General features: G+C 40.3%; 1 protein-coding gene across 1 annotated transcript; it reads right to left on the bottom strand.

Moving 5' to 3' along the window:
* Positions 1-8,561: 8,561 nt before the first annotated feature.
* On the bottom strand, positions 8,562-15,076 carry atp5mc1 (ATP synthase membrane subunit c locus 1). Its single transcript, XM_086288296.1, has 5 exons — positions 14,923-15,076; positions 13,612-13,659; positions 13,062-13,142; positions 12,629-12,807; positions 8,562-8,961 (listed from the first exon to the last, which is right to left on the bottom strand). Exons 2-5 carry the CDS (start codon positions 13,648-13,650, stop codon positions 8,847-8,849), a joined length of 414 nt encoding a protein of 137 aa, XP_086144422.1. The 5' UTR covers positions 13,651-13,659; positions 14,923-15,076; the 3' UTR covers positions 8,562-8,846.
* Between the last annotated feature and the right edge of the window lie 2,667 nt (positions 15,077-17,743).

Raw genomic sequence — 17,743 nt, 5'->3', positions numbered from 1 at the left:
CCGAGTCAATCCGGTCAAAAAAGAAAAAAAAAACAACAACAAGGAATTGTTTTCCTTTTAAAATAATGACGTCATCTTGCTGATGATGGATGCTCGAATAGGGTGCGCGAGAGACTCCATTATCAGCAAAATCTGGTATGAATGGGTGTGGAGGTATGCATGTGAATGGACTGTGATGGACTGACGACTAAAAGTTTTGACTGACTTGATACTGAGACAATGACTGCATCAACTTTAGGATTAATAAATGCCAATAAACAATTCACCCAGCGGACAAGAGAAGGGTGGATGCTTCGCTTTGTTTTGTTTTTTCAGGAGCAGGAGGATAAGAGAGGCTGGAGGAGGAGACTGTGGCTTCACATGAGAGTGTGGAACTGCAGACTTAACTCTTGGGTTGGTAATGCTGAGTTACTCTTGTTTGCATTAAGAAAACTGTGCTATATTAGCTGTGTTTTGATTAAGGTATCATGTTATATTATTGGGAATGCCAAATGCTACAGTGGAGAAAACTATTGATATCACTCATGACTGGAATATGTTACTATTAACCATAGCAGGCCACTGTAAAAAGTCAATTAAATTTTATAGAGGAAAATTGCCAAAACTTTAACAATACCTATGAATGACTTGCCACATTCAGAATAGAGATATGCAATAATGAACATTGGTCCACGTGATTTAGGTTCTCACTTGAAATAGTAAGTTATTAAATGTAGAATATAATTGACAGGGACATTTGATAGGATGTGGTACTGCAAAAGAACAAGAGCAAAGTAAATAAAGAAAATATTGTGTTTAGTTTGGATAAATTCAAATTAAAATGTACCATTACACTCAGAGGATCGATATGAAATAAAACATATGCAAAATTTGTATGAAGTACATGACTGATAACTGTTCTGTCCTGAGCTTTTGTTTCTATAGCACCCACTTGACCACACCAACAGTTTCTCGCCACCAACAGGGGGTATTTGCAAAGAATAGGGAGGAATATCATCACAACTGGGAAAGGTAAGCCCCGATGGGGGTGATGACACCATAACTTTCACTTATGGTCAAATTCTTAAAATTTGACCCCAAACTTGAAAATTCTTCAAACATTTAGAGACAGAGTGGATAAACATAATGTCGCAAACCACATAAGGATGGAGCATTTGAATCAATAAGATGGTGAAATAACACGCAGTAAAATGTGGATCAGGTTGATTATGTTTATTCCAGTGTGCAGAGGAGTCAATTCCCTTCACAAAGTTTATAAATTCACTTGAACAAAACTAGGAGCACCCGGTGCTGCAAGAGTTAATAGTCACAATATCCAAGGACAAGCACAAGAGCATGACTGATATGATGGGACTGGGATTTTGCTACACTTAATTATTGCAGACACAACTAAAACTATAACTGAAACTAATCAAAACTAAACTAAACTAGCAAACAAGTGGTAAAAACTGATTAAAACTGATATAAAATTGAAAATCTGAAGTCGAAGCTAAATAAAAATAAAAACTAATGAAAATTGCAAAACTATTACAACCCTGGTCCAGACTAAGATGGCGTTGGACATCTTCAGGGCAGAAAAGGGTTGGTGTGACCAAGGTGTGTTTTGGCTTGTTGTATGTACATTTCAAAATGTTACAGCTCTGGATGGACCAGTTACCAGGGCATGGAAGGATGTCAGACTTTATTACATGAGGAGAAGGGAAATTTCCGGGATTGAGGATCCTCTGGGATGACAAGGCTGGAGCAACGGTACTCGAGAGAATTTCTGATACTTTCTGAGATATGATGTCACTAACCTTCTCTTTTAATTGTCTAGCTCCAATGAATTGACACATGGGAGTGTGTCAAAAAGGGGGAAGTTGAGTCCGAACATCAAACAATGGTTTTATGAACATCTTATGACGTTATTTGAGTGTTTAATAATCTAGCTATGGTAAAACTTAAGCATATAATGTGTTAGACTTAGAAATGGTTCACAAATTTTTGATTTCTTTTACACACACATAGATCATGATTAGAATAAGTCCCTGGGTCAAAGAGTCCTGAACATAATATTTTAAACCAAATTTGAATCATTAGAACAACAATGGATAACAATATTAGATTATCAAGGCTAGGGAGAGAGGTGTTTTGGTTTTCTGTCTCTTGCAGAGAAAGGAACAGACACCAGACGGGGACACGGAGATGTGAGGACCCTTCACAGCAGAGACAGATGTAGGGACTGCCGAGACAGCAACTGGGGTCAAATGTCATGGCGTTTGGGCTCCTGGAGAAGATGGATCCCATAAACACAGCAATAACCATGAAGGGGTTGGCGAAAACCAGGAACACCAGACCAACGAGGTTCAAGAGCCTCTTGGCAAAAAGGGGGACACGGTGGTGACCCCAAAACACACAGATCCTTGTTTGAAATCGGGGCAGAATAATCCCCAGAACTGTGCAATGACTAAAGGGTGGTCTAACCCCGGAGGTCGAAGAAAGAAGCTGAGAATCACCCAACTGGAAGACACTGGTAGCTGCAGCAATAAAAATAAAGGTTAAAAGCTCCTTAGACAGAGGTTCTAGTCTAAGTACGTTTGAAAGGTATAAGGTGGCTTTAAAAAGGGGGTGGAAAACTGGAGCACCAAAATAAAGCTGTGGGAGAATTGGGGAGTGATGGGAGTGTCATCTGTAACTGCTGTTATGGTCGTAAATCTAACTTTGCTTGCATCTGAACTGCGTGAACACAGAGGTCATCCCACATATGGTCCACCCGTTAAAGGGGGACAGAGGGCCTCAGGACCAAGAAGAACTGGACCTTGCGACCCTGGAGTGCATGTTATAAGTGATCTCTTTTAAGAGATCAAAAGGGGGAATTATTAGATTATTCTGTTATTATATGTTACCTTATATATGTAATCAAAGTAGTTGAATTAGAATACTGCTGTAGATCATATTATACCCTTTAATATAGAGTGTGTGAGCTGTATGTAGTTTAGTTCTCGTTATACTTTTGAGTTAACAGAACATATTCACTTATTAGTTTATTAGATAAGTGTGCATCACTCTGTATCCTTGATCTGCTGTGAATGTGTTACATGCTTAATTGTTGAATCATGAAGAGAAGATTGTAAGCAGGAGAATCTGTGTCTAAGATAGGGGAGATAGACAGACCACATTCCACACCCCCACCTTACAGAAAGCAGAGAGACAACTGCCGAGGTCATAACTTAGGCGCTGTAACAGAGAAAGAATGTGATGTTTTGGCTTTTACGACTAGATGGGGGCCACTAGAGACTATAAAAAGCTGAGCAACCCGTCACCATTTTGAGACTTGCTGTGACCCTCTTCAGGCATGTCTCCCCATCATGATGGTCCTTATGCTCTTAAGTGTTGAATTGTATGGAAATAAATGATTGTTGATTGAGCATAAATACACCGAGTATTGTCCTTCCTTCAGCCCAAAGATTCAAAGAATTGGGAGATTTCAACATTACTAATGTGGTTTCTAGGAGAAAGGGAGTGATTCTGGATATGTGCATATTTTTTTTTTAAATCATCTCATTTTTAATATGGGCAAGACCTAAGACTGTGGTTCTTTAACCCACGGGTGTCAAGCTCCAGTCTTCGAGGACCAGTGTCCTGAAACCATTAAACATGTCCTCACCGCGAAACGCCGAATTATTGCTTGTTAGGACATTAGCAAGACTCTATGGTACTTGACTGCATACTGAGGTGGCAAAATTCAGCCATTTAATTCATGTGTGTTGGACTATGGACACATCAAAAAGTTGTAGTACACCGACTCTCAAGGAATCAAGCTCGACACAGCAGCTGTAAGACTGACATCCACTTAACCACGGCTAAAAAAGGAATTTAAAGCAAACTTAAAACATGTTTCCTCAGGTTTGAGTTGAGTTGAGTTAGATGTTGAGTTAGATGTTGAGCAAACCGACACTGAAACGTCGGTTTGCTTTGGCTCACACAGAAGACATCGCATTATATAGCTGTCCTTTTGTACTCCTTTAAAGCGAAACATGCTTTGCATATGCGGCCAAGGGTGTTTGTCCTGTTCAGTGTTAGCGGAGACGGTTGCCATTTTTTGATGTATTTCTTCTGTCCGTCTTTGGAAGTTGAAAGGCTTGGGCTACTTGGCCTGCCATTTTATATCTGGTCATGTGACCGCATGGCTACGTCTGATTGGTGAAAGAGTTACCGGTAGCTCCAGTGGCGGCATGATCCATAATTTATATTAGTAGTATTATCCAATGTGTGAAATTAATTATTAAAAAAAAGTAACGAGTCGAATTTTGCAAATGTAGCGGAGTAAAAGTATCGTTTCTTCTTCACAAATGTACTCAAGTAAAAGTAAAAAGTATCATGCAAAAAAGGTACTTTAAAAGTACATTTTTTTTCCAAAACTTACTCAAGTAAATGTAACGGAGTAAATGTAGCTCGTTACTACCCACCTCTGCCAGTTCCACACCACTGAAGCTGCAGCATTTTTACAAACCACTTCTGGTTCATCCGTTTCATTCAACGATCCGCTTTCGCCCTCCTCATTCTCCGTCGCCGCCGGCACACTTTTTCCGCCATGTGCGTATGAAAACAAAGGCACAGCGCCTGGCGTTTTACCCAAATTCTATCGCAATATTTAATTTTCTTGTCGTTGCCCAACATTATACCGGTATTACCGTGAACGGTATGATATGGCCCAGTCCTAATGGGCAGCACATTGAACACATTTTATAAGTGGTCAGAAACTTGTAAATAATTTATGAAAGAATAAAGTTACGTTGAAACCAAGCACACCATTGTTTTTCTTGTGACATTACCAATAAGTTTGTGTCACATGGCCCTCTTCCTATTTAAAAAACAAAAGTTGTATCCAAGATGGCCGACTTCTAAATGGCCCCCATGGTCACCACCCATCTTGAGGAGTTTGCCCCCTCACATATACTAATGTGCCACAAACAGGACTTTAATATCACCAACCATTCCCATGTTATTACGGTGTATCCATATAAATGGCCCACCCTGTAGAAAAGCGCTGTATAAGAATCAGTCCATTTACCTTCCCATCCTGATTCCCAAATCCTTTTTTAAATCTCTCGCTTCCTTAATAACCTCATTTATTTGAAATGGTAAACATCAATTTTGAGAAGAGCTCTTCTTCAAAGACTTAAGCTGGATCTCCAATCCACAAATATCAGGTGTATGTTGTAATGGAGACACTACTACCTTGAACCGTCATTGCCATTTAGTCTCATTCAAACAGGAAGATTTATTTACCTGCAACTTCAGGCTCATCACTTCCTCTTTCTTTGTCTTTATGGTAAATGGTAAATGGCCTGCATTTGTATAGCGCTTTTCTAGTCCCTAAGGACCCCAAAGCGCTTCACACTACATTCAGTCATTCACCCATTCACACACTAGCGATGGCAAGCTACATTGTAGCCACAGCTGCCCTGGGGCGCACTGACAGAGGCGAGGCTCTCTTTACCTAGTAATAATAATAGTAATAGTAATAATAGCCATCATACTCTTAAAATTTGGTCTCAGGTTAGGAAGAGCCTTGGTCTGCGGGCTCACTTCTGGCACTCTAAGGGTCTCAAATCTTTTGTGCAATTATATGCAGATGGACAATTTGCAAGTTTTTCTCAATTATCTACCAAATTTGGCATTGCTACTGCTCAGTCATTATGTGCAGACTATGACAGTATAATTGTTCATTCTGCTGACTCATGACTGTGCAGCAATGCACAGTTCGAATCACATGATCAAGTCTGACGACTGTGGTGGGTCTCACCAGCAAGAGCGATGAATACAGAGAGGTGAACTGATGGAGGACCACAGACTATTGTAGATTCAACAATTTGTCTCTGAACGTGGACAAAACAAAAGAGATGATTGTCGACTTCAGGAGAGCACAGAGAGATCACTGTCTACTTAACATCGATGGACGCTCTGTGGAGGTCGTCAAGAGCACCAAATCCCTTGGTGTCCACCTGGTGGAGAACCTCTCCTGGTCCCTCAACCCCAGCTCCATAACTAAGAAGGCCCAGAGGTGTCATTACTTCCAGCGGAAGCTGAGAAAAGCCCATCTCCCAACACCCATTCTCATCACCTTCTACAGAGACACTGAGCAGCTGCATCACTGTCTGGTATGGTAACGGCACCGTATCAGATCGCAATACCCTACAATGGATAGTGAGAACAGCTGAGTAAATCATTGGAGCCTCTCTTCCCTCCATCACAGACATCTGCAAAGCCACCAGCATTATGGAGGACCAAACACACCCCTCACACACACTCTTCACCCTGCTGCCTTCTGGAAAGAGGTACCGGAGCATTCAGGCCCTCACTGCTAGACTGCAAAACAGTTTCTTCCCCCGTCAGACTCCTGAACACTCAGTGACTGACACACACACACACCCTCATACACATCACTGCACAGTCTCTCACACACACACACACACACACACACACACACACACACACACGCACACACACACCTTCAAACATCAAGTTACTTTTTGCACAATGTTCAGTCTTTTCGCACAACCCACTGTCATTGTTGCACTTTTCTTTTGCACTGTTGTGTCTGTATTGTTCTGTTCTGTCAGGTGTTGCACTATAATATGTTATATGTAGGGAGGAAACCATAACATGAAAATAATGTGAAAATTCTGAAGTACTCTGTTTTGTACATTGCACTAAAACTTTGTAAAGTTAAAAGTAAAAAGAATTTTTAAAGAATTTTCTCAGGTTATGTGAAGATACTTCAGAGAAAGTACTCTAAAGGTTACACACACCTAACCTCTAGAGGCCTTTCTCAGAAGGTTAGTGTTGGCTGGAAAATGTGATGGGACACTGGGACCCCTAATAACACACCAAAATGAAAACCACCGCTTGACAGTATCCTTCTCACAAATCCAAGATCCCTCACCAACAAGGTGGATAAACTAAGGCTGTAAATATCAACAAACAAGATGAGCTGGGACAACTGCATTCTGCTGTTAATGGAGACACTGTGATTAGCTTAACAGGCTACACAACAGTTCAACATGATAGGAGTAAGGCATCTGGTAGGAGCAAAGGAGGTGGGATATGCATATATATATATATATAAACAGATGATGCATCTGAAGGCCAAATTAAGTTTGGAGATCTGCAGCTATTGATTCTACAGAAAGTTGGTGACCTCTGCACACTAGATGCCTAAGCTTCCACTGACTCTGCCACAAAGTGGTAGGCCACACAAAAACAGCAGAGTTCCTGTTGTTCTCAATGGCTTCCACTTTGTTACAATGCAACCAGCGGTTAACTCCAGAATAATTAGTAACAAAGAAATATCACACCTAATTGTGGCACCAGAGGTGTCCTATCACGGTACCATGGTGGAATCAACTCTACTTGTGGTAGCAACCCATTCTTTGACAAATGTTTGTAGCAGCCCGCATGCTTGACTTTATACGCCCGAGTTCAATGATTTGGATCGGTGAGTGAATATTTTTGACAATATAGTGCGAGTACGATTGACATACAAGTCCACAAATAGTCGATGGAAATGGCAAGTGTTGCTGTTCATTCCCTTGAGGTAAAGGACTGCCTTGCCTTTTCAGTTATTTCTGTCCACAGGGCAGGTTATTGCTAGTACATTCATTTAATAGTTGAACGACTCATAATTTTTTGGGTTGGCTCACTTCTTTTAAACACCATGAGCTAATGAAATAAAGCTGCCATAGACAAGTAAAATAATCACCTTTTATTTTACTATGTGATTGAGGACAAAATTCTGAGATTATGCATTTTATTTTAATTTTACTCATTTAGTAACTATTTACTCAACTTTCCAGGTTGGCATAATTTTATCTGATAGGGTCACTCACATTTGGTAGTCAGACTTTAAGGACTGAGATGGATGAAATGTAATGACACTGTTGTATAACAAACTCCTTTTGAATCACTGATGCAAATAGCTACAGTGGTTCAAATCACGATAGAGCTGACTGTGCTTAAAGTTCAAGAAAACTTGCATTAAATCTTAAAATTTGATACATTTAAGGGTTGCTGAGGGAATCTTACCATGAGGGGTTTATAATTAAGAAGTTGATCGTACAAAGTTGGTTCCAACTTAAACCATGTGCCTTCTTTCATACCATAATGAAGAGATGTTGAGAAGGGAAAGGCACTGGGAATTGGCAGATGTAAACCAGAACCTCCACTCAGTAAGGTCAGAGGATGTGACATGATTTGACAACTGTTTAAGCATCCATGTCATTTTCAATCTAGCGTTGCTCTAATGGGCTGCATCATGGCTGTATGGACTCCTGTTAAGTCAGTGATTTCCATTTTTATTTTATATGTTGTTTCATTTTAAAACATATTTGACCTTTTCTTCCCTATATGGTCATAATGTGTCAAGAGCCTAATAAAGTTGTATGACATTAAACACTTTGACCCATGTACTGCAGACAGCTCTTTGAAAGTTGTGTGCTGCTGATGAAAGACATGAAATGCAAACAAATCCTGCATGACAGAGCATCATTCATCCTATAAAGAGCTGACACTTAGCAATATTAGATTAAACCCATTTATTTTTGAAGGACAGTGTCCCCCCCACCAAATGAAGCCTTATATCAAAAACAAATAACTGTAGGAACATAAAAATGTTAGACTTTAGGCTCAACCTCAGTTGTAAATATTTTCCTTTAATATTTTCTGTTGATTGGAATGGCCTGGGAGCTTGTTCAGAGTTCTGGTTCTGAGAAAGCCCTCTTCCCTTTGGAAGGAAGGTAGTGACAAAGCAAGGAAGTGGAGAACAAGGGGTTGAAGTGAAGGAGGTATTGGGTGCATTTCCAGGTTTACATGGCAAACAGAATTAGGAATGCCACCATCAGACAGAAGAGGCCCATAGCCTCAGATAGAGCAAAGCCTAGGATGGCGTAGGAGAAGAGCTGCTGCTTCAGGGAAGGGTTCCTGTGAAGGAGAGCAGACAGGTACAAGGATACATTCAGATTCTGTTCCATTACAACTAAATACATGTAGGTCATCTTGCAGGGTCACTTTTACACCCCCTCGAACAACAGACCTGTAGTACCAATTTTAGCACAAAGTTTCACCATCTACAACAAGAAATGTACCAGTTACACTCTTTGCAACATTTCTGACAGATTTTGGTCTAAGAGCTTATAGTTATTTATGGAATTTTCAGGGGTTTTACTGTTAGTAATAAAATGGACCATTAATTTCACATTGACACATCTCAAAGTCTAGTTGGGGATCGTGTTAGTATGCCACTTTTAGCTTTTCTTCCTGCATTTAATGTTAACGACTGCAGTAATGTAGTTAATCCTGGTGGAAATGTATACACAGCCTTACCTACAAGACAAAAACTCCCTGATTCTGTCACCAGCAGAGTGATAATGCACCAACTAACATTTTAGTACAAAGTGCTTCAAGAACCCACTTTTCACATAAGCCCACAGATTTATGGGGGTTTTTTTGTTTTGTTTTTTCTTCCATCATGCAACTATTTATACTACAACCTGATTTTCAGTTTGTTCTGAGATCAAGAAGCAGCTCTCAGGCACATTTTCTTGGATGGGATTTCAAAAGTTCAATTTCCAGACTGATTTAACCCTCATAATGTCCTCCCGATTTCCATACACCTGTGGTCCTCAGGGGTCAAAAATGTCCCCACTTCATTTGAGTGTTTTTTTTAAAGTATAAATTGTCAATCAATTCAGTGTTACACCATAGTTTTACTTAAGACCAACACATTAACACAAAATTTACCCTACATTATACATTTTAGGGCCACCAGACCTTGTTTACATAAAGGTCTGGTGCCCACCAGAAAACACAATGTTTTCGAGTGGAAATAAACAAAATAAAATATTTAATTGTTTAGATAATTTTGACTAACTACAGAGTGCTGTATGTTGAACTTTAGTGAGAAAGTTTTTTTTGAACCATTTAAATTTTTTTTTTTTTTTTTTTTTTTTAAATGGCAGCACATAATCACACCTGTGGTCCTCAGGGGTCAAAAATGTCCCCATCTGGTTTGATTGATACTTAATTAATATGAAGTGGATTTTTCCCCCACTTAATTAAAAATGGTAAATGGTAAAATGGTAAATGGCCTGTATTTATATAGCGCTTTACTAGTCCCTAAGGACCCCAAAGCGCTTTACATATCCAGTCATCCACCCATTCACGCACACATTCACACACTGGTGATGGCAAGCTACATTGTAGCCACAGCCACCCTGGGGCACACTGACAGAGGCGAGGCTGCCGGACACTGGCGCCACCGGGCACTCTGACCACCACCAGTAGGCAACGGGTGAAGTGTCTTGCCCAAGGACACAACGACCGAGACTGTCCAAGCCGGGGCTCAAACCGGCAACCTTCCGATTACAAGGCGAACTCCCAACTCTTGAGCCACGATCGCCCCACTTAATTCAAACATTTTGATACAATTTCTTTTATTCCATTTCAAATTTAAGTCTGATAAAAACATCATAAAAATGAATTTTTTTTGTTTTCGGGTAAAAAATAAATTAAATCATCAGTTATTGTGATTATTGTTTCACAACCAGAGTCTGTTGCTTTAACAGATTATCACAGACGAGTTTATGTCAAAGTTAATTTAGAAAGCTGTTTTTAAACTACTTCAAGTTTTTTACTGGCAGCAAATAATCACATCTTTTGTCCTCTGGGCTCAAAAATGACCCCGTTTGCTTTGACCGTTTATAAAGCAACAAGTATAAAATATCATCCATCTCTGTGTTTCAAGGTTTTATTCAACTTTATTCCAACTCATTACCTGACAGTTTTCTATATTTTGGCATGGTAGGACACCACGGCATGGGTCTGAGTGAAGGCAAACTTTCATGAGGACAAAGGCGTGTCCATATTTGACACAAGTGCAGGAGGAAACTCATGTTTATTCCTCTGCACTGGTCCCATCATGGACAGCATTCTTTTCTGCAGTTGCAGGCCTGCAATGTTAGGGACAACTCATGTGTCCTGGCTACAGGACAGACTGTTTGCCATTGTGCACTAGCATGTTCCATGTACAGCTGGACCTGGCATCATATACTGCCCATGGTTTTATCTCATAGTTCCCTGGTTTACTTGGGATGTTCTGTTGGAATGGACAGAGTCCTCTGAAGGGGACTTGGTGCTCATACAGTCACATCAGTACCAGGATCTCACATCACAGCAGGAGAAACACCCACTTGTTGCATACACCTCAAATGGGAGCACGTTTGTGTCATGAACGATCATCTATTGTGTCTTTATCAAGAAATATAACCTTTTTGTGCTTCTATGATTAATATTGTGTTAGTATGAAAACTTCTCTACCAGACTCAGGATGTCATAAACTGGCCGTAGCGACTCTACTGGATGCACGGCCGTAAGAATCAACATACCCACATATGCCTACAGCTGCATTTGATCCATTTTCCTTCCTCTCTCATTGTCCCTCCTTTGTCATTGAGTTGGCTATAGAGCAGGTCCTCTGCTAATTCTGCTAAGCCCAGTCACTTTCTTTCCAAGCTCCTCAGACTACCATGTCCTGGATGCCTGAGAACCTACTTGAACATAGTTCAGATTCTTCATCCACTTCTGCAGGTGGGTGATGTGCTTTTTCAGAGAAAGGGTAGCATGTGCTCTAAAAATGGACAATATTTTCTTTATTTTCTAACCCTGGATCTTCCTGAACAGTGATTCTCCCTCCTCATTATACTAGAGGACAATATATGCTTTTGTCTTACTGGTCATTGCTTTGATGAGCATACTCTTATTTTACCATGTTGTGCAAAGTATGCAAATCTTCAGTGCAATGGAGGCTTGTGAGCATACTTTGTGTATGTATTATTGTAAGGTCTACCTTACAATACGAAGCACCTTGATGCGACTGTTATGATTTGGCGCAGTATAAATAAAATTTCATTGAATATAGAGCATCTGCCTCCTCATTGTGCTGCCTGTTGTTGTGACCAGTGCTTGACCCCACACATCAGTAATCCAAGATCAAAGAGGTTTGAAAGCAGTATGGTGTGAAAATACAGCTCCTTGCAACACTTTGTACTTCTGATCATTTTGTCCACGAGGACCACAGGTGTTATAAAATCCAATAAAAACCCCATAAATAAATCAAACTACTTAAAATTTATTCCAATCATGCATAGCATAGTATTGAATATCTTCTATTTTCAGACCATTTGATTAATAAAAACACATTTTTGATAGCAAAAGATTTCTTTAGAGGACAAAAATGACCCAAGGACAACACAAGGGTTTTAAAGAGAATTTAGCAAGCCAGCATATTCTGTCCATTATTAGTTTTATTCAATGGCTTGAAGCAATCAGCCATTAATAGTATGTGTTGCTGCTCATTTTAGTGAGAGAAATGAAGCATTCATATGTTGCTATAGATGTAAAGACAGAGCGTTAGTCAGATGCTTAAAATGACTCTTCCAATGTCTGTCGATGCAAATAAGGAACTGATGACAGCTTGACCAGCTTTCAAGTCTTCAAATTAGTGAAGTTTTAAAACAGACACTACTGGTAGTCTCCCCTCCCCCCCCAAAACAACTATGCAACCCTTCAAGCTGATGCATAAAAACATTACCTGGCATAGCCAATGATAAGGCTGCCAAACACTGTTCCGATTCCAGCTCCAGAACCAGCCACACCAACTGTGGCAGCACCAGCACCAATGAACTTGGCAGCAGTGTCAATATCACAGGAAATGGTGCTGGTCCGGAAGGAGCGGGTCAGGACTGCAGATTGGCTGACTGGCAACAGGGCCTGGGTGAAGACAAAAGAAAATGCATGTTTATGAGTATTACATTAACAATTTGAAACATTTGCAGCCTTTAACTAACAAACTGATTGCATCTAAACAAGATAAACAAGATCCTTGAAATTACTTTTGGAAACCACCACTCAGTGTAAAACTATTAAATTAGTTTTGAGTCATGTCACTCATCCCATAAGCACATCACAGTACTGATTTTACATGTTGCAAGTGAACAGTGCAGTGATTCAGTTAAAGTATTGACCTGTTGCTCCACTGTGCCTTCAGGTCTGTTGAAGAGAGAAACTGTGACTGGCCGTGTCAGGACTCTGGAACCCCCACGCAGCTGTAAGCAGACCAAAACATTACAAGTAAACAATCTGAGCAACCAAGAGAAGAACCAAGCACCGGGTTAAGTGATAATGAATATATTTGTGTTTAATTTAAAGCTCTTCACAGCATTTTCGAAACAGCACAAGTGTTATATTTTGGCGTGAACATCAACACGCAACAGCATGACTGGACTATGAAGCAAATCGCCCAACCCAGTTGGCACAGTGAGTTTTGCACTGTACATCAAGATGCCGTTAAAGGTTTTTAGCTGGCAATGCCACTGTTCAAGCTGCATGATTTGATCATATTATGTTAACACTACTTTCACATCCCTGTGGTAAAATATTCCAAGTAACTGATAAGTCTTTGCATGAAAATAAAACCAATTGAAACTTGAACGGTTTATGTTTCACCCCAAACAATTAAAACATGAATTAATGAAGAACATGATGATTTAACTATCACGTTATCAGGTAACATACCACAGCAGGAGAAGTGACAAACTTGGTGCAGAGATACATGGCTGGAATCTAGAGAGAAAAATTTTAAAGTTAGTGTTCCGACACATTCATTTCTAGATAGTGAGAAGGATTCAGTCCAAGGTGACACAGTATCTTCAGTTAGAGAAGGCAGAAGTGACCTTCAAAAACTTGGCAGGTATGCATTTAGGCAAGCCACAATTAATTTGGATATACAACAGTCATGGTGATGTGGGAAAGTGGATAAACATTTTTTTGGGGAAAGATGGGATTTAACAATGTTCATATTTGTTTCAAAGAATAAAAACCCCAAGAACTGACAAGGTATAGATCCCAGTTCTGCACCCTTTTACTTGCACATCTTGAAAGACATACTGTGGATAGTTTCCATGTGCAAAATTGATCTTGTAAGTTGTTTTTTTAAATTTAATAAAGGAAGAGCCATTTCAAATACAGGACGGGTATGATAGCAAAAACTGATGGGCTTGCTGTTGCCTGATGCACCTCATCTAATCCAATTTGAATGCTTACTATCAGGGTCAACTCTAAACAAACTAATAGATGTCCACTTACGTTGCACAACGAATGGCTTTGAGACAATTCAGGACATTTCTACTTACTGTGAACAGAGCCGTAATTTTTTATTTTTAAAGGCCAGTTTACTGAGGAAAAAAACCAACAACTTAGTTTCAATCCTTTAAGTCCCCTGCTTAGACAGGGGTCTCAGGGGGGTTGAATTATTGTCCTAGAGCAGCACCGGAGCTAAGCTACTTAGCACACAGCCCTGAAGGTCAAAAGTGGACAGCAAGCAGGCACATAAGGCCAAGACGACAAGCATGGCGCACGACACTAAACCATTTCAAGCCAGGCTAAGATGCAGTGACAAAAGGTTATGTGACACCACTCGTGTCCACAGCGGCGTCCTTGCATGCGCGTACTGATTCAAAGCTCGGCAGGCCCAGACTGTCAGACACTTTACGTTTAGCTTCCTGTCATGGTAGCTTGTCCGCGATAAACCCGGCATAGGACCCGTTGCTTGAGTGGCGAAGCAACAACCACAGCAAAATTGACTCTTCATCTTAATACTAGCCTAAGTTCACGTATATGAATGCAGCTAAAAATACAATTCTGTCATTCATCAGAACCACATCATTCAATAAACGTCCTAGCATGCTAGCAATCCAATGCTACCACTAACAATTAGACATACGAACATAAGATATACTACGCCATTTAAATGCCAGAAAACAAAAATAATAAAACGCCTTAACTGAGTAGAGACGAAGTGTATGAAGTAATACAGGCAAATATTACCGGTTAGATACGGATTTCAGGGACTCCTGAATTAGTTGGTCTTGTGCACAGCTGCAGTCAAAAAAGGCAGGACGCGTTAAACCGTCACCTTGTCATTTATAAGCTTAGCGTCTACGTCCTAAACGCTCATTGGTCAGAAACATCCACTCTTCATTCATAACTGACCCAGCTTGTCAGGCTAGCTAGCCTATCAGATAGAGCTTTGTTGAACCACTAATGCTGTGACTGGCCGTTACTTTTAAGAAGGTGGGACCAAAGGAAACTTTATTATTTTACTGGACAATATTGCCGGGAATGTCGAATCTACGTGGAGCGATGTTTTAAAGCACATTCAATCCTATAAATATATATTATTTTTTGGAAAGTCCAGATCGCTTGAGTAAGTCAGGGTGCGTTCTATTCGTCCATTTTGCTTAGGAAACTTCTTTGACACGTGACCCGGAAGTATCTCTGTAGAGGCCATGATGCGTTCCGGATGAAGTCGGAATTCGTAATTTCCGAGTTCCCAGTCGGAAATGTGAGATGTTTCAATTCTCAAAAGCTAAGGAAATTAGGTTCACTGTTCCTTTATTACCTCACTGATTAAAGGATAGAAATAATAATAATTCACAATTCATCATAATTCATTTCGACCATTCATGAAAACATTTCAAATTCAAATTTTATTTGTCACGTACACAGTCATACACAGTACGATATGTAGTGAAATGCTTGGACAACTGCTCGTGACCTAAAGAAAACAAAAAGGAAAAGGCTATGAATAAGATAGGAAATAAATATGAAAAATTAAAAAGGGTAAATTTAACTAGGAAGGAATAAAATATAAATTAAGGTTAAAAATGAAATAACTGTACAACACAAATTAGAATGAAGGGTAAATTTAACTGGGAAAGAATAAGATAAAATATATAAATTAAAGTTGAAAATAAAATAACTGTACAGCACAAATTAGAATGAAGGGTAAATTTAACTGGGAAATAATAAGATAAAATATATAAATTAAAGTTGAAAATAAAATAACTGTACAACAAAATACACAATATAGAACTATATAAGAATGTATGAAGAAATATAAATAAATATATACACAATAACAGCAGCTGTACAAGTATTAACTGGAAATGGAGAATGTAGTGACCAGTGTTGTGCAATCCACATTATGTCTTGTGCAGTGCAAATATGCTTAAAGTGATTTAAGTGATGAAGTGAAAACAATGTCCAGAATGTCCAGTGTGTGTGTAAGAACTATATGTGTGGGTCAGTACTGTGTGGTGGTGTGATTGAGAGACCGTATCGCCTGCGGGAAGAAGCTCCTCCTCAGTCTCTCTGTGTTGGTCTTCAGGGAGCGGAATCGCTTTCCTGACCTCAACAGAGAGAACAGTCCGTTGTTGGGATGGCTGAGGTCCTTCACGATCTTCCTGGCCTTGGTCCAGCACCGCCTGCTGTAGATTGAGTGCAGGTCAGGGAGCTCGGAGCGGATGGTGCGCTCAGCTGACCGCACAACCCTCTGTAGAGCTCGTCTGTCCTGCATGGTGCTGTTCCCGAACCAGGTTAAGATGTTTCCCGCCAGGATGCTCTCTATGGTGCACGAGTAAAAGTTCCTGAGCACCTTGGAGGGCAGTTGGAAGTCTCTCAAGCATCTGAGGTGGTAGAGACGCTGACGGGCCTTTTTCACCACAGTGTTGATGTGACAGGACCATGACAGGTCCTGCGTGATGTGAACTCCGAGGTATTTGAAGCTCTCCACTCTCTCCACTGGGCACTCGTTGATGACGGGGGTCTGGTAGTTCCTCTCCTGCTTAGTGCTGAAGTCCACTATCAGCTCCTTTGTCTTACTGACGTTTAGAAGGAGGTTGTTCCTCTGGCACCAGTTCTCCAGATTCCTAATCTCCTTCAGGTAGGCCGTCTCGTTGTTATCAGAGATCAGGCCCACCACGACGGTGTTGTCAGCAAACTTGATGATGGTGGTGGAGCTGGTAGTGGCCACACAGTCATATGTGTACAAAGAGTACAGCAGGGGGCTCAGAACACACCCCTGGGGGGCTCCAGTGCTGAGAGTGGTGGAGGCTGAGACATGTCCGCCCATCCTTACTGCCTGTGGTCTGCCAGTTAGGAAGTTGGAGATCCACTGACACATAGATGAGCTGAGTCCCAGATGCTCCAGCTTGGTGGTGAGTGTGGAGGGAATTATGGTGTTAAATGCAGAGCTGTAGTCTATGAAGAGCATTTTAACATAATTCCCCCTTCTAGTGTCCTTCATTTGCCCTAATAAACAGTTTATAACAATGACACAATTTAAGCATTAGTAAGTAAAGTTTATGCATTGCTCCTCCTTAGTATGCAATATATATACAGGGCCTCAGGGAGGGGGTAAGGCAAGTACTACTTGTTCGATGGGTATTTTGTGTGACAACATCTATGCTGAGGGTTATTTTACCTTGTAAAACATTTATAAAATTATGACATGAAATAAAATTAAATACTCAAGACTTCAACAAGTCTCAGCTATCTTTAAAACAGCAAAATTACATAGACAAAGATCAAAGAGCAACAGAACATACCAATATTTTCTGCCAGATGCAACTATTACACCATCTGAGGTTTGCAGAATACTGAAATGTATGTAAGATCTGATCTGAACCAGACTTTGTAAGAGGGCTTTAGGAGAGAAAGATACACTGAGCAGTTCAAATTCAAATTCAAATTCAAATTCGGGGCTATTCGGGGCCTGAACCAGGTGTAGGACTGGACTCTCCCAAACAGGTCACTATAAGACTGGACTCTCACACACGTCACCACACGCACCACCACACATTTCCTA

Source organism: Aulonocara sp. 'chitande type north' Nkhata Bay, linkage group LG4, assembly GCF_057382095.1.
Source record: "Aulonocara sp. 'chitande type north' Nkhata Bay isolate Kocher_YH1m ecotype deep benthic linkage group LG4, A_spYH_male_GT1.1, whole genome shotgun sequence".
NCBI lineage: Eukaryota > Metazoa > Chordata > Actinopteri > Cichliformes > Cichlidae > Aulonocara > Aulonocara sp. 'chitande type north' Nkhata Bay.
Note: the sequence above shows the minus strand (reverse complement) of the source record. Positions and strands in the feature narration are given on the sequence as shown.

Excerpts from the sequence above, each read along its gene's own strand:
- atp5mc1 (XM_086288296.1), bottom strand. The coding sequence starts at position 13,650 with ATGTATCTCTGCACCAAGTTTGTCACTTCTCCTGCTGTG. Across the intron at positions 13,143-13,611 it reads TTGTCACTTCTCCTGCTGTG|CTGCGTGGGGGTTCCAGAGT; the intron begins GTATGTTACCTG and ends GTCTGCTTACAG. Across the intron at positions 12,808-13,061 it reads AAGGCACAGTGGAGCAACAG|GCCCTGTTGCCAGTCAGCCA; the intron begins GTCAATACTTTA and ends GTCTTCACCCAG.